Consider the following 25595-nt stretch of genomic DNA (forward strand, 5'->3'; position numbering starts at 1 on the left):
TCATCTGGAGAAGAGGGAGTATTCAAAGGTGAAATTATTAAGGGTGAGGACCAGTTCAGCCAAACAAACGAGTGTGTTAATGGAAGGGTACTAGTGGGGACATTCAGGGAGGAAGAAACAGAGAGCTTGGAGGCCCTGGTCATGGCAGATGGAGATGTAAAGGGACTGGATGTCCATGGTGAAGATGAGGTGTTGGGGCCCAGGGAAACAAATGTCTTGGAGGAGGGGGAGGACATGGGTGGTGTCCCCAACATATGTGGGGAGTTTCTGGATTGGGGTGGGGGGGGCAGTTTTGCCCAACATGTTGAAGCTCTATCACCATTACCCCACCGGCATCTACCTATCACACTCTCAGCTCCCTTTCCCCAGCCCTACCCCCCTCCCATTTATTTCACCACCCGCTCAGTTCATGGCCGCATTGCTGATGCCAAGCGTTTTTGCCAAATTAGCAAACAGAACCAAAAAGGTATTAATCTCTGTATTACCACCTGAGGCACAAGCAAATTGGCACAAGGTCAACAAGATTAAAGAGGTAACTATGTGCCTCAAAGACTGGCGGAGAGAAATAGATCTGAATTCATGGGACATTGGCAGCATTGGTACTCGGGAAGGAGGGAGCTTTCCAATGGACAGGATCCACTTGAAGAATGATCCTGGGATTGAAGAGATTATCGTATGGTTGAGGACGCTGGGTCTGTTTAGAAGAATGAGGGGAAAGTCTCATTGAACTACCAGAATACTGAGAGTCATTGATAAAGTGGGTGTGGAGAAGGTGTTCCCACTGGGAGACACTAGGACCTGAGGGCATATAGTCAGAGAGAAAGGGTGACCATTCAGAATGGAGGTGAGGAAATGAGGAGGAATTTCTTCAACCAAAGGGTGGTGAATCTGTAGATCTCACATTGATAGGTTCTAGACTGGTATGCGGATCAAGGGTTACTGGGACAAGGCAGAAGAATTGAATTGAGAAGCATACCAGCCATGATCAAAATGGCAGAGCAGACCTGATAGGCCAAACAAGGGAAGGTGATGGCCAAGAGGTATTATCTATGTACGATTATTCCAGAAGCCCAGGTAATGTTCTGGGGACTTGTGTTTGAATCTGACCATTGCAGCTGGTGAAGTATGGATTCAATAAAAATTTGGAATTAAGATTCTAATGATGACCATGAATCCATTGTTCCAACAAAACTGCCATCCTTATCTGGTCTGGCCTATGTGACTCCAGACCCACAATTTGGTTGACTCTAGGCAATTAGGAATAGATAGTAAATGTTGACTTAGCCTGTGACGTCCTCATTCCACAAATGAATTACAAAAAAATGGCCTAATTATACTCCTGGGTCTTACAGTCTAAAGAGTGGAACAAACACACAGAATGCTCAAGAAACTTAGCAAGGCCTGTGCTGGTTTATCTATGTAGCTTCCAATTTCCATCCTGCTCTCACCTTAATCTAGTCCATCTTTAACTCCTCCCTTCCTCAACATCTCTGCTTCCATTTCTGGGGATAGCTAGTTTCCAATATACATTACAAACCCACAAATTCCCAGTTACCCTGACTATACATCCTCACACCCTGCTTCCTGTAAAGACTCCATTTCATTCTCTCAGTTCTTCCATCTCCTTTGCATCCATTCTGATGATGCCAATTTCAATAAGAGGGCCTCAGAAACGTCCACCTTCTTCCTCAATCTTGGATTTCCCCAGCACCATGATAGACAATCCCTCAGCCGAGATGTGACCCACCTCCCATACTTCGACCCTCACTCCCCTCTCTTCCTCCCACAATAATTGGTTCCCCTTGTCCTCATCTACCATCCCACTAACATCAATATCCAGAGGATCATCAGCCACATTTTCTGCTCCCCTCCCTTGTCAGCCTTCCACAAGGAATATTTTCTCTTGAATATCATGGTCTTCTCTTCCTTCACTCCCAACTTACCCCCACCTTCCCCCCTGCTATTGGAGGTGATGTAAATCTGACAATTTACTTGCTTCCTTCTCAATATCCAAGGTCCCAGACACATCTTCCGGGTGAAGCAGCAACATAGGGGAAACAAGAACACCAATGCTCTGTCCGCAAAAAACAAAAGATTCAGAGCTTTGAAATTGTTTGCCACTTCAATATGTCATCACGCTCTGTCTTAGCCTTGCTGCTCCAGCGAAACCCAGCACAAGCTGGAAGAACAGCACCTCATTTTCTCCTTGGGATCACTCTAACCTTCAGAACTTAATATTGAGTTCAACAGTTTTGGACTTGAGCATTTTTTTTTATGCTTTCACTCACCCTGACATACCAGGGCTTGTCATTACACGGGCTGCTACCACACATTACTCAATATCAGCCACTAATTGTTTCCATTAGCAGCTATTCATTCCCTGACCTTTAACCACTCCTTTAACTGTACAATGGTTTCTCTCTCTTGGCTCCACCCTACCAACCTTCTGTATAAAAAAAATCCTTTTCCATCAATTCTGAAGGGTCACCTGACCTGAAACATCATTTTCTTTCCACAGATGCTGGAAACCTGCTGAGATTTTCAGCATATTTGTTTTTTTCAGATTTCTAGCATCCACAATTCTTTTAGTTTGTTTTCCCTCTATCTTTCATACTTCAATTTACACTTGATTTGCGCTTTTTCACTTTCTCCATCATTAACACTATTTTGCCTTTTGCACTGAATATCTGTGTGTGTCAATATATTGAAATCTATATTTCAATACCTTTCAAATCCAAATTGGGGTGGCACAGTGGCTAGCACTGCTGCCTCACAGCATCAGGGACCCAGATTTGATTCCAGCCTCAGGCGACTGTCTGCGCAAGTTTGCACATTCTCCCCGTGTCTACATGGATTTCCTCCGGTTTCCTCCCACAATCCAAAGTTGTGCAGGTTTGGTGATTTAGTCAGGGGTAAATATTGGGTAAGGGCAATGGGCCTGGGTGGGTTACTCTTTGGAGGGTTGGTGTGGACTTGCTGGGCCGAAGGGCCTGTTTCCACATTGTGGGGATTCCATGATTCCATGAAGATCTCTAGTTTGTTTCAGATTGCCAGCATCTACATTATTTCACCTTTTGCTGGGACACAGATACCCTAGCAGAAGAAATGGTACAAGCAGAATTCATAATAGCTTTTAAAAGCTAAGTGAATAAATAGTTGGGGGGAGAAAGAAGTTGAGAGCATGAGGAAAAAGCAAAGAATTCTTAAAAATTAAGAGGTGGACTTGAAAATTACACTTTTAATGCAAATACCGAATATAATTTAAGTTTTACTTTTGCTATAAAGCAGTAAAATTACACAAATTACAACTCCGTGGTTAGCATTGCTGCCGCACAGCACCAGGGTCCCAGGTTCAATTCCAGCCTCGGGCGACTGTCTGTGTGGAGTTGGCATATTCTCCCTGTGTCTGCGTGGGTTTCCTCCAGGTGCTCCTGTTTTCTCCCTCAGTCTAAAGATGTGCACATCAGGTGAATTGGCCATGCTAAATTGCCCATAGTGTTAGGTGCATTAGTCAGAGGGAAATGGGTCTGGGTGGGTTACTTTTCGGAGGGTCAGTGTGGACTGGTTGGGCCAAAGAGCCTGTTTCCACACTGTAGGAATCTAATCTAATCTAAACTGTAGTTTCTTTTTAAAGCAGAAGTTAAAGTTCATTTCTGAAAAAAAAAACAAAATTACCTTTTGTCTACAGATGGACCACAAGCAACAGATTTCATTGGGACAATATACATGAATTTCCTTCGGTCACAAAGTACTCCTGGAGGGAAAAAAAACATTTTCTCACAATTTATTAAAACTCTTCATTTTGAATACTCTGCAGAGACAGGAATAAATGCTGGCCAGCCAGTGACACCCACATCCCACAAAAGAATAAATAAAAAATTCTCTTCTTATATTTTTCCCATTCCAAAGAGAAGAGTTCTACTAACATTTGGTAACGAAATCAGTGTTTAGTAGAATGTTAAAAATATTAATTTGAATGAACTTGATGTAGAATTGAACAATTAGTGTACCCATTGAAAAAAATTGGAAATAATTTATTGTTTAGGCAAGCTTTTTTGCTTAACATGAACTTTTAAATGCTTCTTTCAAAATCTGCATTTCAACAATATTTGTGGTGCCCCTTTGTAATGGCACGTTTCAAGAAGATATTTATAGAAAATTGCAATGTATCTTTATATATAATTTCTTATTAAGAAATCTACAGATATTGTGAATAATAGATGAAGTCTGAGGCAGGCTTCTCTTTCCTTTCCAATTACATCTACAGAGCCTGCAGCTGCAAAGGCCCAAGGTCTACTCATAGTATTAGTTCCACATGCCAACCTTGAATCAGGTTATTTCCATCCCTTAAAGTGTTAAATACAATACAACACAGGAAAGGCCCTTCGGCCCACCAAGCCTTGCACCAATTCCTATTCCTTACCTAGGCTCACTATGTATTCCCTATACGTTGTTTCTATCACTCTGTTCACCTCCAGTTCACGTGTCTATCACAATACACCTTAAACAGTGCTAACATGCCTACTTTCGCCGTCTCCAGTGGCACTGCATTCCAGGCACCCACCATCCTCTTAAATTTTTTTTCCCATACTTGACCCCTAAACTTCTCCCCCACCCTCACCTTGAGCCTGTGGCCTCTTGTAGTTGACCTTTTGTACCCTTTGACAAAGCCTCTGATTATTCACCCGAAGTATACCTTTCATAATTTTGTAGACCTCTATCAGGTTGCCCCTCAGCCTCCATCTTTCCAACATAAACAATCGGAGTTTATCCACTCTCTCCTCAAACTGTCCAGACCAGGCAACGTCCTGATAAACGTTCTTGGCACCCTCATCTTCTGGTAGCATGGTAACCAGGACTGCACACAATATTCCAAATATGGCCGAAGTATAGTTTTATGCAGCAGCAATAATAATTTGCCAACTTTTCTAAGCTGTGCCCCAACTGATCAAAGCAAATGTGCTGTACGCCTTCTTAACCACCTAATCCACCTGTGTTGCCACTTTAAGGGATCTGTGGGCTTCTACACCCAGATCCATCCAAATGTCAATGTTCCTTAGGCATACCTCAGGGTAAATATAACATTGTTTTACATCCACCGGGATGACAGAATACTGATGGATGCTGCTCCAAAATGGGATAATATTGCTGACCATTAACAAGCAATCACAGGATAGTAAAAGAGACGCAAGGTGCCTCACACACAGCTGACAAAGTCAAAAGAAGATTACAGACCTTAAATTGCTCAGTCTTTCAATGTTTCAGTGGAATGACTACAAATAATGCTATATTAATTTTATAAATCTAAAAATGCAAAAAATCTTTAAAGAGTTCCAAATCACTTAATTATATCCATGTATCTCCTTAGCTTTCAAAACTGAAAATATCGCTAACATTATACACAATTTGTTGTTATGAGAAGACAACAATGGCAACAACATACTGTCAAGTGTTAATCAGATGTAGCTGACAGAGAATCCAGATTTGGTCACATTCTGTTTCAGTGAAAGTAAAGATCAATCATAGTCACTATCATGGAGTTTCTCACCTCCACACTATCCCAGACAATTTCAATCTTTTAGTGCATTGTTGCTAAAATTGCATGACGAAGAGCAGGACTCACATGTTTATGATTGCTTTAATTGATGTACTCACGAGATTACTGACATTAAAGATATTTACATCTATACATATACACAGGAATTACAATTACTTGTTTTATGCACAGCTGTCTTGCTGCTCCTGGCGGGTAAAATAATCACTAGAGCCATTTGTGTGGCAAATCAACTGCTACTCAATGGTGCTCTCGATGGTATCTCAAATGGAATTTGTCCAGTATAAAGCCAATCATCAACATGATCACACCTGCAGGTGTACGCTTCTGCTACTCTGTCAAGCTGTGAAACATCTCAATCTCCCTATCTACATTAACCAATATTGTCTGAAGAAAGTCTACTTTGTGATGATTATACAAGTAGCACCATAAAAGACAAATAATATTTACTCAGGGTACTAACCGCCTCAGACTACTTTTGCATTAATTCAGGCAGGACTCTATTGAAGGTTTCTTTACAGAAACATCCTATCGTGAAAACATTGGTCAGGCAAGATATCCCCTTCTGAAACCACACTGATAATCTTTAACTTGGTTACTTTTCTAACACTAATCCTCAAGTTTGTTTCTAATAATCAAAAAGAATTGTCCTAATTACTGTAACAAGATGAACAAGTCTAATTATAATAGGTATATTTTGTCACCTTTCTGAAAAATTAAAAGCTTACCATTTCAGTGGTATCTGCCCTACATTCACTAACGGCAGAACTGTTAACTTCTCTCACCAGCATAAAAATGTTTACAATTGACTTAAGGAGGCTAGAACACAGGATGACAGCTGTAATTTTCCATTACCAGTCAGGGTGTAATGTCAAGAAACCCAGAGACAGAAAAACAAAATCAATGAACTAACAGGAGCTTTACATAACTCCTCACATTCAAATTTAAATTCCTAGCTAGAAATAATACAAAACCAAAAGATGAAGGAAAGCGCAAATGGTAACAAACAATGCCTTTTGAGTTTTAGAACCCAATTACACAGAATTATCTGCCTACCTTCAGGATTACATAGTAAAGGTTTGAATTCAACTTTGCGATCACTGTGTACAGTTCTGTTAAATTCAGATAGCAGCTGCCTTTTTGGGAGAGGCTCATCTGAAATAAAAATCATTCGCAGTTTCATTATTTAAATAATGTTAAATTGTTATTAAACATTTTAAGAAGTATCAATGCTCATTTTTCCATTCTTATATAATTGATTACTGTGAAATAAATTTCTTGTTACTCTATTTTGTTTACATTATCAGCGTGCATGTAAATGACATGAACAGAAGTCTCAATACTTCACAGCAAAAAAAAGGACAACTAAGGAGTCTTAGATATAAATGAAAATATGTGCTAAAAGGATAAAGGACAGCAAAGATTGGTTTCGAGACAGCACTGCAGAATGGAACATGCTAAACGTTAATCCTCAAAAGTGTGGGGAATGGAGGGAACATAGGTGAGAAAAATTCAAAAAGAGGGCTCGTGAGGGTACTAAAGGTTGGAAGTTAGAAAGTTCAGGTGGACAAAGCTGTTAAAAAAAGATTTTAAGAGGAAAAAGAGGATTTAAAATTCAGTGCTTTAGGGACAGGAAGTCAATGTAACCCAGTGAGTGCAGCACTGATGGATTCGTGGACAGAGGATGATGGATTCAATATGGAGGCTATAAAAGGTGAAAGGTGAGGACAGCAAACCCTCTTGTAGATCTGGATCAGGTTGGTGTGGAAGGTTACATTGTCAGAATAGAAAACATATGAAGAAATGGGAAGAACCACACTGAGTCTCTACAGGATGCTGGGTGTATGTTTATTTGTTGCAAACTGCTATTTCGACAACATATTAATTTCAGCAAATGTCTATTGCTGAAAAAAAAGCCTGTGTTGAGGCTTTAAACCTTGCAGTCATTCAAGAACAAATTTTTAGAGGAAAGTAGGCATTTAAACTGCATTAGGACATGTATTGATTGATTGGCGAGTGAACTTTGATTGGTAGAGGCACTACCATGGAAACTACACCATCTGATAATTAAAAGTTTCTTGGCTCTGATTGATCAGTGCACTGTCTTGAGAAACAAATCAACAAGAGGCTATCAATTGTTCTGTTTAATTTAAACTGGTGCAATGTATCTGTATGTTCTTCAGCTGCAGAGAAGAGGACCCAGAGTCTTAATGTATTTACTTTCCAGGAGACAGACCCCTGTACAAACGGTACAGTGGTAGTAAGGATACAGGTCAGCATTGATACGACAAAACTAGGTGGAGCACCTAGAACCAGATTGAATTGTTACTTTTTTTTTAAAAAAAAGAACTGTAGTTTCTGCCACTAAACAGGAAAAGGAATTTGGCACGCAACTGCAGTTTCATCTGCTGCTGGCACAGTTGCCCACCTGCTCCTCCCATCAAGGCTATTTCCCCTTTCCTTCTATTTCCCACTCCTTTCTGACTCCAACCCCACCCATTCTGGATGGAAACAAGACCAATATTGTATTCTTTTTTGTCTTGGTCTGATCAGACGATATTTGTTGTAGGCACGTGCAAAAATGAGTACTGCAAATATATGGACAGGGAGTGCATCCTCTGCAGTTCTGGCTTAGGCTTTAGATTTGCCCAAGACTGGATATTAGGACCACTACTTTTCTAGACTGATATTAGCGTCCTGAAGTTGGGGCACAAGGAAAGATTTCAGTTAGCACCATTATGACAACAAATTGTCATGAAGAAATTGCGGAAAATAAATTTTAAAAAGTTTATGAATACTCTGGAGGAAAATGCAGAACAAGGTGATGATTGACTAATCACCAGCATGGTCAAGCAGCCTAGTAGAAAAGGAGTAGGAGAACCTAAGAAATAGGAGCAGGGGTAGATTAGATTACTTAGTGCGGAAACAGGCCCTTTGGCCCAACAAATCCACACCGACCCTCCAAAGAGCAACCCATCCAGGCCCATCTCCCTCTGACTAATGCACCTAACATTATGGGCAATTTAGCACGGCCAATTCACCTAACCTGCACATTTTTGGGCTGTGGGAGGAAATCGGAGCACCTGGAGGAAACCCACGTAGACACGGGGAGAATGCACAAACTCCACACAGACGCTGAGGCAGCAGTGCTAACCACTGTGCCACCCTCATTTCACCCCTCAAGCCTGAAATGCCATACAATAAGATAATAGATGAAATGTCCCAGGCCACAACTTCTCTTTTGTGCCAAATCCTCATAGCCCTCAACTCCACAATATTTCAAAAACCCAAGAGTGACACAGTGGCTCAATGGTTAGCACTGCAGCCTCTCAGTACCAGATGGGCGACTTTCTGTGTGGAGCTTGCACTTTCTCCCAGTGTCTGTGGGGGTTTGCTCCAGGTGCTCCAGTTTCCTCCCACAATCCAAAGATGTGCAGGTCAGGTGAACTGGCCATGCTAAATACTGCCCATAGTGTTAGGTACATTAGTCAGAGGGAAATGGGTCTGGGTGGGTTACTCTTCAGAGGGTAGGTGTGGACTTGTTGGGCCAAATGGCCTGTTTCCACACTGTAGGGAATCTAATCTCATCTATCTACTTCCCATTTAAATACTTCCAGTGATTTATCTTTCACAGTGCTCAGAGGTAGAGTATTCTAGACATTCACGAACACGGAGAAGAAAAAAAAAGTGTTATTCTAAATTTTAGTGAATAAATGCCTAATGTTTTTGGAAGTCAACCACTTCATCCCAGGAATCAGCCTCATGATTCTTTTTTGAACAGTCTCCAATGCCCATACTTGTGTTTTTATTCACTTAAAATTTGGAGAAAGCTGTACATAGTACTCCAAATGCAGCCCTTTGACATCTTGTACATTTGTTACAACTGCAGTTCCCTATTTTAAATTCCAATCAATTAACAAAAGGTCAAAATTCCATTTGCCTTCTTAACTGCATGCTGAAGCTGCCGGCTAAACATTGTATTTCACGCATAAACATCCAAATCAGTCTGTGCTCCACTTCTTTGAAGTCTCCCCCCATTTAAATAGTCTGCCTTTTGATTCTGCCTGTTAACGTGCATGACCTCACACCTTATACATTAAATTTCATCTGCGTTTTTGCCCATTCACGCAACCTATCGATATCCACTTAGGGATTCCTCATCACAACATGCTCTCTCAAATATTTTTATATTAGAAGCAAACTTGGATACTGTGTACCCTCCTCCAAGTCCTTAATATAGATAAATAATTGAGGCCCTAGGACTGATCCTTGTGTCACTCCACTAATTAGTTCTTCCAATCTGAACAAGACTCATTAATCATGACACTGCATATTGTGTGTTAACCAATCCTCAATCCAGGTTAATATATTAACCCCAATACCATGAGCTCTTACCTAGTGCAATATATAGCACCTTATCAAGTGTCTTGTAGAATACCAATAACTATACCTACTGGTTCCCTTCTGTCAATTCTGTTTGCAATATCCTCAATGAACTCTTGAATATTTGTCAAATATGATTTCCCTTTCACAAAACCATGTTGATTCCACAGGGATTGATAATAAAAAGATGTTAGTTTCCAAGGAACGAGATGGACAAAGTGCTCAATATCAATGGATTTCATACAGTAAGCTACCTCTTGAAAAGCAGTTAAACATGGATGACGCTGTTTCCTTTCATACCAATTTAGTATCCATGTGCTAAATTCCCTTTAATACAAGTTGTTGAACTTTCATCAAATCATTGTGCACCACTGTAACTCTTACCAAGTGGAAGCCCATACATATCATGTACAGTATTGCCCTTATCAACTCTCCACATTATCACCTAAAAGCATTCCAACATGATCATCCGTTCACAAGTCTGTGTTAGCTCATCAGGATTAACGCACATTTTTCATGCTATTCATATTCCTTTCCCCACCCCTACCACCTCCCCACACCCCCATCCTGATGCCTTACAATTTTAAGTACCAATTGCTTATCCAACACCTCTTCAATTTTAAGCCCTTCTAATGACTGATTTTTATTTTCCATCACTGTCATCTGGGAAGAAACTGCCTCACTGGGAAAAAAAATAAAAAATATTAATTTAAGACCTTAGCCATGCATAACAGATTCAGTGAAGCTGCTATTGAACCAAGGAAGAGTAGTTTAAGGTGATGATAAGCTAGGTTTAAAGAACTGGTTTGGAGGTGGCTTGTTGGAAGGAGCAGAGTTGAAGAAGTGGAGAGAATCCAAGGCTGACCAAGAGCAATTTGTTCTTCAGATCAAGAAACACGCTGCGCACATTGCGGACTGTTTTCGAACATTCTAATATTTAATGAGCCAATAGTGGATTTAAAATAGAATGAGCAACTTGCTGGATCTGCCAAGTATATGTATGTATTACAGTGGTCTACATTGGAGTGCCCAGGGCTCAACTAATTCAGAGCATCTGGATTAAGCCTTTATAGAAGTCAAAGATTATCTTCAATGATTTGACTAAAGTTAACATAACTTACCTGCTGTAGTCTTTCCTTCTGATCGGAGTCTTTTTCCCGCTTTTAAGTTTGGTCTAACAGATTGATTGATACTGCCATAGGATTTTTGAAATGACTTGTGTGGTGTAGTATCAAAAGTTTCATCATCTTTCATCAGAGCGTTTAAATCCTCCACAGCTACTTTTGCCATGTTGTTTTCCAATATATTGGGATACATGCTATGTTTGCAATTCAAAGCATGCGCTATACATGCAGATTCATTGTTCATGGTGGAAATTGATTTAATTCTGCTTCCAGTGGGCATATTTACTCTCTCAGGAGAATGACCCAATTCACCATTTTCAGTTGAAGCTAAATGCATTCTTGCTGCAGTTAAACTACTTTCTTCTACCATTACTCTCTTCCCTTTAGCAGTTTGAAAGCCAGACATGAAAACACTCTTATTTGAATAATCTACGAAATTTCTTGTAGATCTGTCTATCTCCCTTTCATTTAACTCTACCTGGGGAGAATTTTGCAAGACCGAAATATTCTCTGCAGAGTTATTTGATGATTTATGAATCAATTCTGAACTTTCTTCTTCACATGCTTGGTCTCTGCTCATAGCAGCATTAGAAAACAATGATGAAGAACAGGTGGATGTTAACAGCATTTGAGGATTTTTGCAAAATGCAGCTTTTGAGCTAGTTATAGAAGAATCACTATTGTCAAATTCTCTTAACACATGCTTAACTTTCTGAAGTGCACTATCAGAAACAAAAACAGATTTTCCACTTGCTGTGTTGAACCCAAGAAATGCCTTTTTGATGGAGGTGTCTGGATTCCATGTTTCTTCAGAAAGTTGCTTTTCCTTGGAGGTCATACCATTGTCCATAATCTTAATTTTTTCACTAACTCTCACATCATTAAATAAGTGTTTACATTTCTTCAAAGACTCTTCTGAACCACATACAGACTTGCCACTTGCTGTACCAAGAGCAATAGATCCTGTATTAAAAAACTGTTGAGAAGGCTTAGATACATCAAAAGCATCTTGATCTGAAATTGAAATTTTGCTGTCCCCAGGCTCATCAGCTGAAAATTTTTCTTGCACATATTTCACATTTGTCTCACTTCCTGAAATAATGTCGCCATTTGCAGCAAATATCTCAAATGATTGCTTAACTGGAAGAACAGTCATCAGATGAGTCATATTTAACCTCTGTGGAAGGTTAGCTTCTTTATCATTTAAAATATTGTCCTCAGAAAGCACATTTTTATTATCTGTAGATGATATTAAATTGTCTTGAATTCCCAATTTATTAAAATCCTCTTCAACAAATAAAGCCCTTCCTTTACTTAAGGCCATTTCTGACACATTGACTCTTTTACCACTAGCAGTCTGGAAACCTCTCATTTCTGTACTATTGGACAGATTTGAATGCTCAGACACATGCTTGCTGTGAAAAGAAAACGGATGCAATTCACTTTTAGAATTGATATGGTGAAGCAATTCAGGACTGTGGACATTCATCAACGGTTTCTTCTTTGCATTCTGAATTACTGATGAACCTGTATGTGGACAAGCAGATACAGTTGAAGATGTTTCAGTAGAACATTTTATAGGTTTATGGAATACATCCTCCTCAGCAAATAGAACTTTTGCTTTATCAAGAGATGCTTTGCATACAGGAACTAATTTACCACTAGCAGTTTGAAATCCTTTCATGGTAGTGCCTGGAGCAGCAAACAGTGACCTATTTTGAATGGAACTGGTTTCAGAAATATTGCTCTCAGAGTGAACTATAAACGTAGGGCAAACTGTAACATTTAATTCTGTCTGAATTCTCCCTTTTGGATCACTGAGTTGCATACTTACATCATTTTTCACCACATGGCTTTCTAAAATATTTACACTCTCATCAGGTTGTTGAGGTGCATTTTTTGCTACTTCAGTTGGAAGCTTGGAGTTTTGCAAGTTTTCGTTAAAGAAATCTTCAGTCTCAAATAAGCATTTTGCTTTATCCAAGTTTCCTTTAGACACCGTGACTCTCTTACCACTTGCAGTCTGGAAACACTTCATTTCAGGATCTATTTCACTGTTACCTAATTCCTTGTTCCCAGTACCTTTAGTGCCACTGCAGGCAGGTTGCCATGTGCTCTTTTCCCAAGTTGTATTTTCAATTGTACTCTGTTTCCCTTTGTTCTCAGTGTCAAAATTTTTCAAGACACTTGATTTAGTGGTCAAATATACTGTTTTATCTTGCATTGCTTCTTCAGATTCAGCAAATCTCCTTCTCCCGACTGACTGGAAACCACTCATGTATTTATCACGGATTTCAATTTTATGTCCACTTTGCAATATACCCTCATTTTTACTATAAGCAGATGAATGATTGCCAAGAGCTGCACATAGCTGATGCAACTCGTTAGCTTCTAAAGATTTTTGATCATCTGATTTATCCTCAATTAAGTTTTCAGACTTAGTCACAGAATTGCCCAGTTGAGCAGCAGTTTGATCATTGTCAATGTCCTTGAAAATGTTTGCTGCTTTTCTCAGACTCTCGACAGAAAGCTTTATTTTATTCCCACTTGCTGCACAAAATCCTCTGTACTCCCCCTTAAATGTCACGTCGTCGTTCAGGGATAGAACTGCTTGACCAAGTGTAACTGGTTTAATTTTAATATCTGAGCTAAGTTCCATAGCTTTCACACAGACATTTGGTACTGTTGACGATGCTGCATCTTTCTCTCCATTGCTCAAGGCAAAGGAATCAACAAGATTATCTGATATAATTTGCTGTATTTCTTCCATGTTCTGACAACAGATTTCAGGTGTGGTGCTCATTTTTGAGGATGCTGCATGCTGTGGGGTGTTGCATGACTTGTTATCTAAGTGCATTGAAGGCTCAAGGCCCAAACTTTTAACCAAATTAACATCCTTCCATCTTTCCAAAGGAGGAGCTGGGGAAGTCTGATCTAAATGCTCAGTAATCAGAAGGGTTGTATCTTTATTTGTTAGTTCGACTGTAGATTGATTGCTAAACTGCATACATTCAAACTGGGTATCTGTGTCCTCTAACACACGAAACAATTCTGTTAGTTGTATTTGACTACCAGTTAAATAAGTGCATTTTCCAAGCAACTTTGGCTGAGATAAGATTGCAAAGGAATCAGAAGTTTGCGTTTCTCCATTGTCAGATGGGCACAGTTTAACATTTTCAGTGGTAAACTTGGATTCAGGGGATTTAGTTTTAACATCCACTTTGGATGAAGAGGAAGGACTACATCTTTCTTGACTCCTGACTCTATTTTTTGAAGGGACATATTCAAAAACAACTTCCTGTGCAGAGTTCACTTTTAAGTTTTCATTTTCAAGCTCTTCTTTCGAAATGGTATCAGCAGATAAATCTGTACACTGTTCAAAGGGTTTCGAGTAACTGAGCCGATGTTGACAAGATTCAAAACTTCCAGTGACCAGTGGATTGTGTGTGTTTTCTGAAAGTGTACAAATTTCTTTTGTCACTGTCACAGAACCAATGTCACCTTGTGCATTCTGAGATTTCACTCTGGCTGAATCCTGTTGTTTCGGAACAACAGAATTTGAAGGTCGAGTAACCTCAGCAGGCCGATGCAGCTGTGCTTCAGTGTTGGAGGCAGAAAGAGCTTCACTTTTTCTTTTAAGAGAATTCATACAGCTTGGTGTCAAACTGGAAGATTCATTCATCGTAATTTCAATGCCAGATATATCCATGCATTCTGTACAAGTACTTTCTACAGATTTTGTTTCACATTCTGGCAATGACTGCACTAGTACAGGTTTTGAAGTCAAGAATGCATCATTGTCTACTTCAGCGATCAGTTTTCTGCTCTTCAAAGTGGATGCCAACACTGCAATTTTTCTATTACCAATATGGAAATCTGCATTAATAGTACACTGTCTCTTTTCAGCTTCTACACAAGTATGGGAGTCAAGTCGCTGCTTCTCATTTCGTAACCCCTTGTTAGTATCAAGGCTTTCCTCTAATTGTTTCTCTTTACTCAATGATGTTGATATCTCCGCATTGCCTCTTGGTTTCAGTTGCCAGGATTCAGAAAAACAAACTTTTTCCCCCAAAGTTCCCTTGCATTTAAGATCATAAAGTTTCTTTGTTTTGTGCAAAATATTAGTGATACAGGAAGATTGAGGAGGTACTGTATGAGATAAAATTGAAGTGTAGGATAATTTCTTGGTTGATAATTGTGTAGAAATTGGTAAAAAAGTAGAATTGCTATCAAGCTCATTATGGATAGCTGTGTTTCCACCAAGTTTTCTTGTACTGCAATTATAATGCAAAGGACTTTGATTTGCATCAGAGAAAGGTGAAAATCTAAACTCTAAATAAGACTTCTCCTTATTCTGCATAATATTGTTTTGAATTACACATGTCCTCTCCGGTTGAGCAGATTTAACAACCGAAATTACATCACTGTCCTCAGCAACTTCAGCCTGAGCACCAAAACTATTAGTCAACGTCACTTTAGACTCAAAAGCCAACTTTTTAGCCACTGTGTGACAAGCTGTGGCAAAAATTCTACCATCTCTTCCGCCACAAGAAACAGGCTTGCTGTTCACAAAATGATCCCAATTCTTGCCATTACTGGGAGCATTGGATACATTTTCATCAGTTTTATCCTTAAGATGCTGAGGCACCACTTTGTTTTCTACACTGTCACACTGCTTTGGAAGACAATGATTCTGTTGCAGATTTTCAATTGCTTCAGTGTCATGTTTCTCATTGGCTTCAGAGCGATCAATGCCAGGATCATCAACAATGCTGGTAACCACTTTGTCTTCTGAAAATTTAAAAAAACAAAAACAATTCACAAAACTATATAACTAAAACTAATGTCAAATATAGAAATCAGCAACACCAAATAGTTTTTTTTTAAAGCGAAGCAATTCACTTAAATATTTTTAAGATTTAAAGAAAAATCTAGTATTGAGCCAAGTTTCATTCTAGAAAAGTTGCACTTATTTGGCATCTCTGAACTTTGACTTGGGAGGGGAGGATGAAAACTCTGCAATAACTAAATAATAATGTATTCCTACCAATGATTACCTCATACACAATTATTTGCATTTTACTTGTATATCCCCAAATCAATAAAATTTGCTAGGTTGTCTGTTGTTCAAAATAAATGTGTGACACACTACATTTTGCTTCAATGCATTCAGCTGGTACATTATGTTATGCTTCAATATTAGTACCACAGGTTTCGCATGTGAAGCAGCTTTATGTAATTCCCCAGAGCTTAAAAACTATCAAACTATTCTTTTTTCAGTGCATAAAAAAGTAAATTTACAGCCTAACCGAAAGAAAGACCATGCTGAGTTCATACAATTACAATAGAGTTTAAAGTCACTTATTTACAGAGCATCTAAAACTGAAAATATTTAGGATGCAGATGAATAATACAGAATATTATCACAAGAGGAGTTAAACCTTTCACAGACTCACTTAGCTTTCTAGATTCTTGAGCAGATAACTTGCAGGAAGGCTCAAGTACCATCGGCTGAATCAGTGTTTTATTTTGCAATTCAGTTATGTTTAGAGGTATGTTCATTTGTGCTTGATGATTTGAAGAACCTTGCACAGTGTAAACAAATTTCCTTGGACGCTCTTTCAGACTAGAAAGCAAAAAAGTAAGGTCTTCCTCATTTACTTGACTTTTTATCAAATCCTGAACCAGTGAGGGATTTTTAGCTGCATCTGAATATGTCACAGAGTAAACACCATCCCTGAGCATTCTGGAATCTATAGCAGGTTGAAAGGGTATATCATTACTGACAGAGTCTGTATAACTGACTTTCTGATCTTCCAAAGTAGTCATGGGCTCCTTCACATGTGCTCTTTCGTTCTTGCAAAAGGGAAAAGGTCTGGTTGCTACAGTTTCTGAATTTGAATTTAACCATTCATCAACAAATGGTTGAACTGATGTTGAACCATCAATTTTATAATAATCTGTGCAAGGAATTTCAGAAGTGGGTAGCTTTGACAATTGCATTCTACCACAAGCATGATTTGGAGTACTAGCTTTCACTTCTGCTCCAGAATTCTCTGTGCTTTCATCAACTGTGCTGAAATCATTAGCAAATGCACAATGATTAAAATTAATCTTTGTTATTGTTATTTCATCTGTTAAAGAATGAGAGGTAGGTCTCTGTGATATTGGAACTATATCTACGCAGGTCACAGAACTGGATCCTTCAATGTTTTCTTCTAAATCATTTCCCGATTGCTGATTATTAGCTTCTCCGTTGGAAATGAGTTTTCGATCACCAACACTTTTCAAACACAATGCATCTGTAGAAGAATTCATAATGTCAGAGTAACCATTCATCAAATGGCTCTCATCAAGTTCTGACAGATTCAGCTGAGACCAGTCAGATGAAGAAGTTAAATTTTGACCAGATAATTCTTTCTCTGAACTATTGCCAATCAAGTTACCATCAGAACTCTGGTTTAAATTGACACCCAAGTTATCTTCATTCAAAACAATCTGTTTCTTACAGCATTCTTTAACTGGACTAAGAGTCAAGTTATTTGAAAACACATTGCAGTCTGATTCAGCCACGATGCATTCCAAACACTTTTCATCAGCAGAGGAAGGTACTAAAGTTTTAATAGCGTTTGATTGAAAATTGCCAACTGTAGAGTTTTGCTTTCTCTTTCTAGAGTAGGATTTTACTCTTCTTAGTCCCAAATGTGTGGACTCAGTGAAAGACATTGAGTCATCAGACACAGTCCTAGAAATAAATGGCTTCCCTTCTTCACTTTTCCTTTTAGGTAAGCAGGCGGGGTCATCTTCAGACACTGAAAAACATAATTAACCATTTTCAAAAAAAAGGAATACATAGGCCTCACCAAACATGGCCACTTGGGCAGATACCCCCCATGATATCAATCAGCTACAGCTATATGCTAATCACCAGTTAGTGCACACAGATTGACCAAGAAGCATAAATAACAAACACCTGCTTAGAACACCTGTTAAAACAGTCATTGTTTAAAAAGTAAAGAAATCAGCTTTATACAAATTCACTGTTAAAACATCAAAAGCAGTGTTCAGAAAAATGGACTGTACAGGTTCTGGTTCTATCAGGACAGCACTGGCAGCCCAAAGGGACTTACCCAGTCATGCAGAGGGTGGAGTGTGTATGGAATGAGCTGCCATAGGAAGTGGTGGAGGTTGATACAATTGCAACATTCAAAGGCATCTGAATGTGTACACAAAGGGTTTAAGAGGGATATGGGCCAAATGCCAGCAAATGGGACTGGATTAATTTAGGACAGCTAGTCAGCATGTACAAGTTGGACCAAAGAATCTGATTCTGTGATGTATATTTGTGATTCTAATAAAATACTCCAAGAGCATATTCAAACAAAATTGAATCATGATCCACACAAGATTTTAGCAGGCGATGGTGGAATAGGTCACTTGGTCTTTTCAGCCTTCTCCACCATTCACTAAGACTAGAGCTGACCTGAATATGCCCTTAATTCAATTGCTCTACTGATCTTCCAAAGCCCTCTGCTCCTTTATCAAAAATCTGTCTACGTCAACCTTTAATTTTTTTTTAAAATCCATGACGGGATGGTAGGTTGAAAGAACCTTGGGTGACAAAGGATGTGAAACATCTAGTCAAGAGGAAGGTGGAAGCTCACTTAAAGTTGGAGGCGGCAAGGTTCAAAAAGGGCTTTAGTGGGTTACAAGGTAGCCAGAAAGGAACTGAAGCATGGACTTAGGAGAGCTAGAAGGCACGAAAAAGCTTTAGCAGATAGAATTAAGGAAAACCCTAAGATATTCTACCTTTATGAGGAACAAGAGGATGGCCAGAGTGAGAGGAGGGCCGATCAGGGGAAGTGGAGGGTATTCACGCATGGAGTCAGAGGAAGTAGGGGAGGTCCTTAATGAATACTTTGCTACGGCATTCACTGCTGTGAGGGACCTTGACGTTTCTGAAGTCAGCATGAAGTATAATGACATGCTAGAACACATTGATGTTAGGAAGGAGGATGTGCTGAAAATTTTGAAAATCATAAGGATACATAAATCCCCTGGGCCAGACAGGATATACCCTAGATTACTACTGCAAACGAGTGAAGAGATTGCTGTGCCTTTGGCGATGATTTTTGCATCCTCACTGTCCACTGGAGTAGTGCCAGATGATTGGAGGGTGGCAAATGTTATTCCCTTGTTTAGGAAACTGAATAGGTGTACATGGACTTTAGCAAGGAGTTTCATAAGGTACCCATGATAGGCTCATTTAGAAAGTAAGGAGGCATGGGATACAGAATTGGCTGATCCACAGAAGACAGAGGGTGGGAGTAGATGAAAAGTAGTCAGCCTGGAGCTCAGTGACTATTGGTGTTCCGCAGGGATCAGCTCTTCGATCTCTACTCTTTGTGATTTTTATGAATAACTTGGATGAAGAAGTGGAAGGGTAGGTTAGTAAGTTTGTCGATGACATGAAGGTTGGTGGACTGGTAGATAGCGTGGAGGGCTGTATTACGATTGCAACGGGACATTGACAGGATGCAGAACTCGGCTGATAAGTGGCAGATGAAGTTCAACCTGGAAAAATGCGAAGTTGTTCACTTTGGAAGGTTGAATTTGAATTAGGAATATAGGGTTAAAGGCAAGATTTTTGGCAATGTGGAGGATCAGAGGGATCTTGGGGTCTATGTCCATAGATCCCTCAAAGTTGCCAACCAGTTTCAAAGGGTATTAAGAAGGTGTACAGTGTGTTGGCTTTCATTAGCAGGGGAACTGAATTTAAGAGCCGTGAGGTAATGCTGCATCTCTATGGAACCCTGGTTAGACCACACTTGGGAGTATTGTGTTCAGTTCTCATCGCCTCATTAGAAGAAAGACGTGCAAGCTTTCGAGAGGGTCCAGAGATTTTACCAGGATGCTGCTTGGACTAGAGGACATGTCTTATGAAGCAAAGTTGAGGGAGCTAGGGCTTTTCTCATTGGAGCAAAGGAAGATGAGAGGTGACTTGATAGAGGTGTACAAGATGTTGACAGACATCGATAGAATGGATAGCAAAGACATTTTCGCAGAGCGGTAATGTTTATCACGAGGGAGTATCATTTTAAGATAATTGGAGGAAGGTTTAGGGGAGATGTCAGAGGTAGGTTCTTTATGCAGAGTGTGGTGAGTTTGTGGAATGCATCACCAGTAATGCTAGTAGAGTCAGATACATTAGAGACACTAAAGTGACTCTTGGATAGGCACATGGAAGATAGTACAATGTATGTAGGTTAGTCTGATCTCAGTAGGATAAAAAGCTGGCACAACATCGAGGGTTAAAGGGCCTGTACTGTGCTGTTCTATGTTCTCTCTGAGGTAGAGAATTCCAAAGATTAGCAATCCTCTGAATATATAAAGATAAGAGAGGATTTCATTGCTAACTGTTCCACTCATTCTAAATTCCCACAAGGATAAATAACCTCTTAGCATCCACCCCGTTAAGACTTGTCAAAATTTTCTATGGTTCAATACCATCACCTTTCCTTTTTCTAAACTCCAATGAGTAGAAGCCTGACCTTCTCAATCTTTCCTCATAATAAAACCTCTTCATCCCACAAATTAATCCAGCTGAACCATCTCTAATACAAATATATTCCCCTTAAATAAGGAAATCCAAAGAAGTTGGGATTCATCTCTGGGTTTCTGGCTGAACCTAGCATATTGAGCCCTTTTGGCAGGTGAGAAAAGGAGCCAACAATACATAACGTAGTCCAGTCAGAGACAGCAGTGAGTGGTTAAATCAGGTGTCTGCCACATTCATTTATGTTTGCAGCCTTTGGACTTTAAATAAACAGTGATGACAACAGTCATTTTAATGGAGTCAAGAACATTCAAGATGGAGGTGAAGCAGATTAGTAATTGCAAAAATATCATGGTGAATGTAAGCTGAAGACCAGAATTGGTGTTTTAAATAGTGTGATGGTCAATGAATTTGGAGAGAATTTATTCTGCAGTAGTAGCAGCACAGAGGAAGTAGGGTTGAGAGGGGAAAGGGAGATGTGAACAGGGAATGACAGAAATAAATAAGTGATAAGAGGTGGCTTTAACTGTAACTAAATCAAATTTTTAAAAAACCTATTAATACAGGCAACCAAAATTTTGGGCAAAGGGTAAGGTTTTAAATGGTGTTTTAGAATGGAGAAAAATCTAGAACCGAGGTGACAGGCAGCTCAAGTACAGTTACCAATGGTAAAGCAATGAAAATCACAGATTGCCAGAAGCCAGCAGTGTGGAATTTCAGTTCCTCACATTTTCATTTAATTTGAATGATACAAAACAAAAATACTTGCCATGACTCTGATTAACTGCTTCCACGTCTTCACTTTCCTCCTCCCCAATTACAGGCATTGCGTAGGCATTGTTTAAACCAACAGCAAATGCATCGCATTGTGTATTTAAATTGCTGTGTAAAAGCTGAAGGTAAATGAACTGATTAGAACGTAAACAGAACAGATCAAGTTTTTTCAAAACTTTTTTAACCAATTACTTTAGGATGCCATTTGTAATGGTAAGTAATCAGCATTCCTGTCAACAGTACTCTTACATTATGCCATTTATCTAGATTTTTGGTGAAAGCCAATAGGATAATTGGACTGCTCTCTCATTAGAAGGAGACAATTTATAATGGGTTTAATACAAGGGTCATCATGCCTCAGGCAAGAGTGAGAAGGCAGGCCCTCATAAAACCTCAGCCAGTGCAGGAATTAAACCCAAGCAATTGATGTCACTCTACATCACAAACCAGCTGCCCAGCCAACTGGTGACTTTGATCACAATTTCACAGGCAGCACAATTACAACAAAGTAGGATATTTATGTTAATATTGATCAAGATCTCCATCTTGGGGTGGGGGTTGGGGGGTCCGACTGGTGATTAGAGCATGGTCAATTACACAATGCCAGTTTTATTTCAGCCATTCCCCTTATAAAGAGGCCATTTCACTGTTTCCTCACATGAGCTCATCTTATGGCATTGTGTACAAGTACCGAGAACATCCAAGTGACATAGCAATCTGTATTAAGTGAGGTGACTTCCCACTGCTCCAGCTAGTTGAACAGAATCAGTTGAGAACTTAACTGAGGAGTTCAATACTACTATAAATATGCAGATCTTTGTTCTGAGGAATACTAGCACTAGTCATCACTTGTGGCAAAAATCATTACAAATTGCAGACAAATATAGAAAAATCAAAAATCTCACACCAAGCAAACTCTAATAGATACATAACTTACTGAAGGCACTTGTACTTCCTTCAGCCTGTCTTCAGGCAAGTTATTTTCTTTGGCTGAAAAGCACAACAAGTTATTTATGGAGCAACATATCAGATTATCACAGACATTTGAGTTGTGCGATTCATTTCTAAAATCCAGATTCTAAGACTATGGTTCAGATAGCAAGGAATCGATTTCTGGACACCATGGGAATCAGGATCCAGGTGACAATTGTGATTTCAGAGCAGAAGTTGAAATTCAGAAAGTCCTGTACATGTTCCCAACTAACAACGTACAGAGGAACAGGGGAACAGCACCGCCTGAAAAGGTTAGCCTTCAAGTTACTCATCTTCATGGCTTGAAAACATATAGCAATTCTTTCAATGTTGCTTGGGTCAAAATTCTTGAATCCGATCTCTAACGGTATTGTGGTTTGACGTACAGCATAGGGGCTATAGAAGGCAACTCACCACCACTTTCTCAAGAGCAAATAAGAACGAGCAATAAATGCTGGTCCAGCCTGTCCCATGAGTGAATAACAAAAAGCATAAAGTCCATGCAAACTCTGTCAACACTACTCTCATCCACACACCAAATCACTTAGTCAAAAAGTTCAATCAGATTTTTTTAGATACAATCTCCAATGACAAAGACAAGCTGATTACCCTTAATTAATCCATGCATCTCCAATCCAAACTGCAACACGAAAAACTCCATCAACTTTGTTAAACACTATTTTCTCTTCATGAATCCTCAGACTCTGTCCAATTAGACAAATACTTTCTGAATAGTAGTAACATGTTTATAGATTTGCCTAATTTCTCTACTAATGCATTTGGAGTTTTCTGTCTCCCTCCATTCTTAAACAATAACTTACTTTTGTAACTTTTCAACTTGTATACAGAGTTATGGAATTTATAGTTTTGCAACACAACCACTGTCTACACCCACCATCTGTCCTGAAGAGTAACCCTTTCTCTCTTCACAGATAGTGCCAGACCTGCTGAGTTTCTCCAGCATTTTGTTTTTATTTCACTATCTCTGTAACATCACCCAAAACTCTAGGGTGATCAATGTCAGGTCCTGGCTAAGTAACTTCTCCAACACTACATCTCTCTTAAATCAATTACTAATTTTATTTCCACACACTCACTCGACATGTGAGTTTTAATTATTTCAAGGAGACTTTTTGTGTCTTCATCTGTGAAAAGATACAAAATACTTGTTTCATTTTCTTTGCCATTTCTCTATCTCCTATTGCATATTCTCCTGCATGCACCAATGGACCCACATTTCTTTCTTAATCATTTTTTTACCAATTGAAGATTTTATAATTATTTTGTGTTTTCCTATCTTTTTATTCATATCCTTTTCTCTTTTCCTTCATCAAACTTTTGGTTTAATTTTAAAATCTTCCTGACTCTCAAGCTTACAATGTTATTTTGGTAACTTTATATGACTCTTCCTTTGATCTAATATTATGTATCATTAACTTCTCTTGTTAGCCATGGTCTTCCCATTTTTTCCCCCAACTGGGTAATTTTGTTTTAAGTAAACTCTTTTCCTTCAGAAAGTTAGATTTAATTACTAGCTATCGCTAAACCTTTCAATCTATATTCTGAATCCACCACAACCAAATTCCTCCTCACGCTCAGACTATGACGAACAGGAAAGTACAGACCAGTTAGCCTCATATGCATGGTGGGGAAACATTGAAGCCAATAATCAAATATGGAGTAACTGAACACTCAAATTTTCAGTTCATCAGGAAGAGTCTTCATGGATTCATGACAGCCAAGTCATGCCTGACAAACCTCAATGATTTCTTTGAAGAGGTGACTGAAAGGGGTTCAAGAACATTTTTATGCTGTGGACAGATCCAAAACAGTGAGAGGAAAAGATGGTGTGTTAACTGTGGTGAAAGAGAGGTATAAATGGGTGTAAATGAAGGTGTGTAAGGGAGAAAACAGGTGTGCCCTTCAAACAGCAGATTCAACACCACATGAACAAGGCTTGGTTGCTTTTTTGGGGGTTGGGGGCGGGGGGGGGGGAAGAAATGTTGCAAGAGTATCTTCCTCCACCACTGTCTCAGGCACCTACATTTCTGCAACCCTGAGTGGAAAAAAAAATCTCAGATTTCCTCTATAAACCACTTACACCTCAAACACATCTCTTAGACAGGTCTGCCACAGGGAAAAGGTGCAAAAGCATATTGCAAATATGGTTATTTCTGTATGGTCTTTTTTTCCTACAAAAGGATTTTCTCTTGTTTGAACAATTCCTAAACTCCCAGCTTTCCACTTAGATCTTTTTAAAGATGTTTTGCTTTCTTGCACCAGCTTTTATTTCTGTCCATTGCTTCTTCAAGACATAGCAGCGCACCCTATGCTGACTGTGTACACCAACATTTTGTGTTTACTCCTTCCCTGGTTGAAAACACTCCTACAGACTTCGCTCAGCACTTATAACTTCACTGAAGTGGTATCATACAGTCGAATAGCAAAGTATGATCACAAAAGATTCAAGTAAGGAAACCCATTCTCAAGTCATTGAGAATCAATTTTTTTTGTCTCCACAGTTGTCAATCATTTTAGTAGTATGGGAGACACTAACAACATTGATGTTTACTGACCTTCAACATTTCAATGATTTGCTACGCCATTGGTAGAGATATTCAAAAGAATGGACAGAAGGATTCAAAATCATGAGTATCTTGTATAAAGTAAACAGGGAGAAACGGTTTCCCTTAGTGGAAGGATCAATAAGAAAACAAATACAAAGTAAGCAGTTAAAGAAAACATAATGAACATGAGCAAAGTCCATTTCACACAGTTAATGGTGAGGATCTGGATAACACTGCCTGAGAATGTGGTGATGAAGGTAAGTTCTGTCAAAGTATTCAAAAGGGAATCAGATTATTATCTGAAAGAATGTTCAGGACTGAAAACAGAATTGGCACGGACTGCCGATAGGTGAATTGCTCCTTTGGAGAGCCTTCACAGATATGAAGACCTATGTGGTTTCCTTATGTACTGTAACAATTCTGAGGCTTCGTTTTACTAGAAATAAATGGAAGCAACATCACCTTCCTTTCTGCAGAGAATTCCCATTTGTCCTAAATTCCTGACGTTATTCACAATGTTAACTATGTACTCAGTTTTGTGATCACTGTGCACTCCACTAGACTGCAGTGAACAGAACATTTCAGCTGAAGCCTACAATGGTGAAGAGGCAAAGAAGAGTAACAAGACTAATTCTAAGAGCTAACAGTGAATAATGACCAAATAT

At 39.2% G+C, this 25595-nt stretch overlaps 1 protein-coding gene across 7 annotated transcripts in view; it reads right to left on the reverse strand.

Moving 5' to 3' along the window:
• brca2 (BRCA2 DNA repair associated) overlaps positions 1-25595 on the reverse strand; it is a 117337-nt gene that overhangs the window by 71921 nt on the left and 19821 nt on the right. For all 7 annotated transcript variants that reach the window (XR_011961497.1, XM_072577242.1, XM_072577243.1 and 4 more), the window contains 6 exons: positions 22329-22381; positions 21387-21510; positions 16518-17873; positions 11059-15852; positions 6611-6709; positions 3676-3754 (listed from right to left, as the gene is read on the reverse strand). Coding sequence is in view for 6 of the 7 variants with exons in the window: in XM_072577242.1 (XP_072433343.1) it covers positions 3676-3754; positions 6611-6709; positions 11059-15852; positions 16518-17873; positions 21387-21510; positions 22329-22381 (6505 nt within the window). In the remaining variant the exon portion in view is untranslated. The remainder of the gene's footprint in view (positions 1-3675; positions 3755-6610; positions 6710-11058; positions 15853-16517; positions 17874-21386; positions 21511-22328; positions 22382-25595) is intronic.

The sequence above is a fragment of the Chiloscyllium punctatum genome, chromosome 9 (assembly GCF_047496795.1).
Source record: "Chiloscyllium punctatum isolate Juve2018m chromosome 9, sChiPun1.3, whole genome shotgun sequence".
Classification (NCBI taxonomy): Eukaryota; Metazoa; Chordata; class Chondrichthyes; order Orectolobiformes; family Hemiscylliidae; genus Chiloscyllium; species Chiloscyllium punctatum.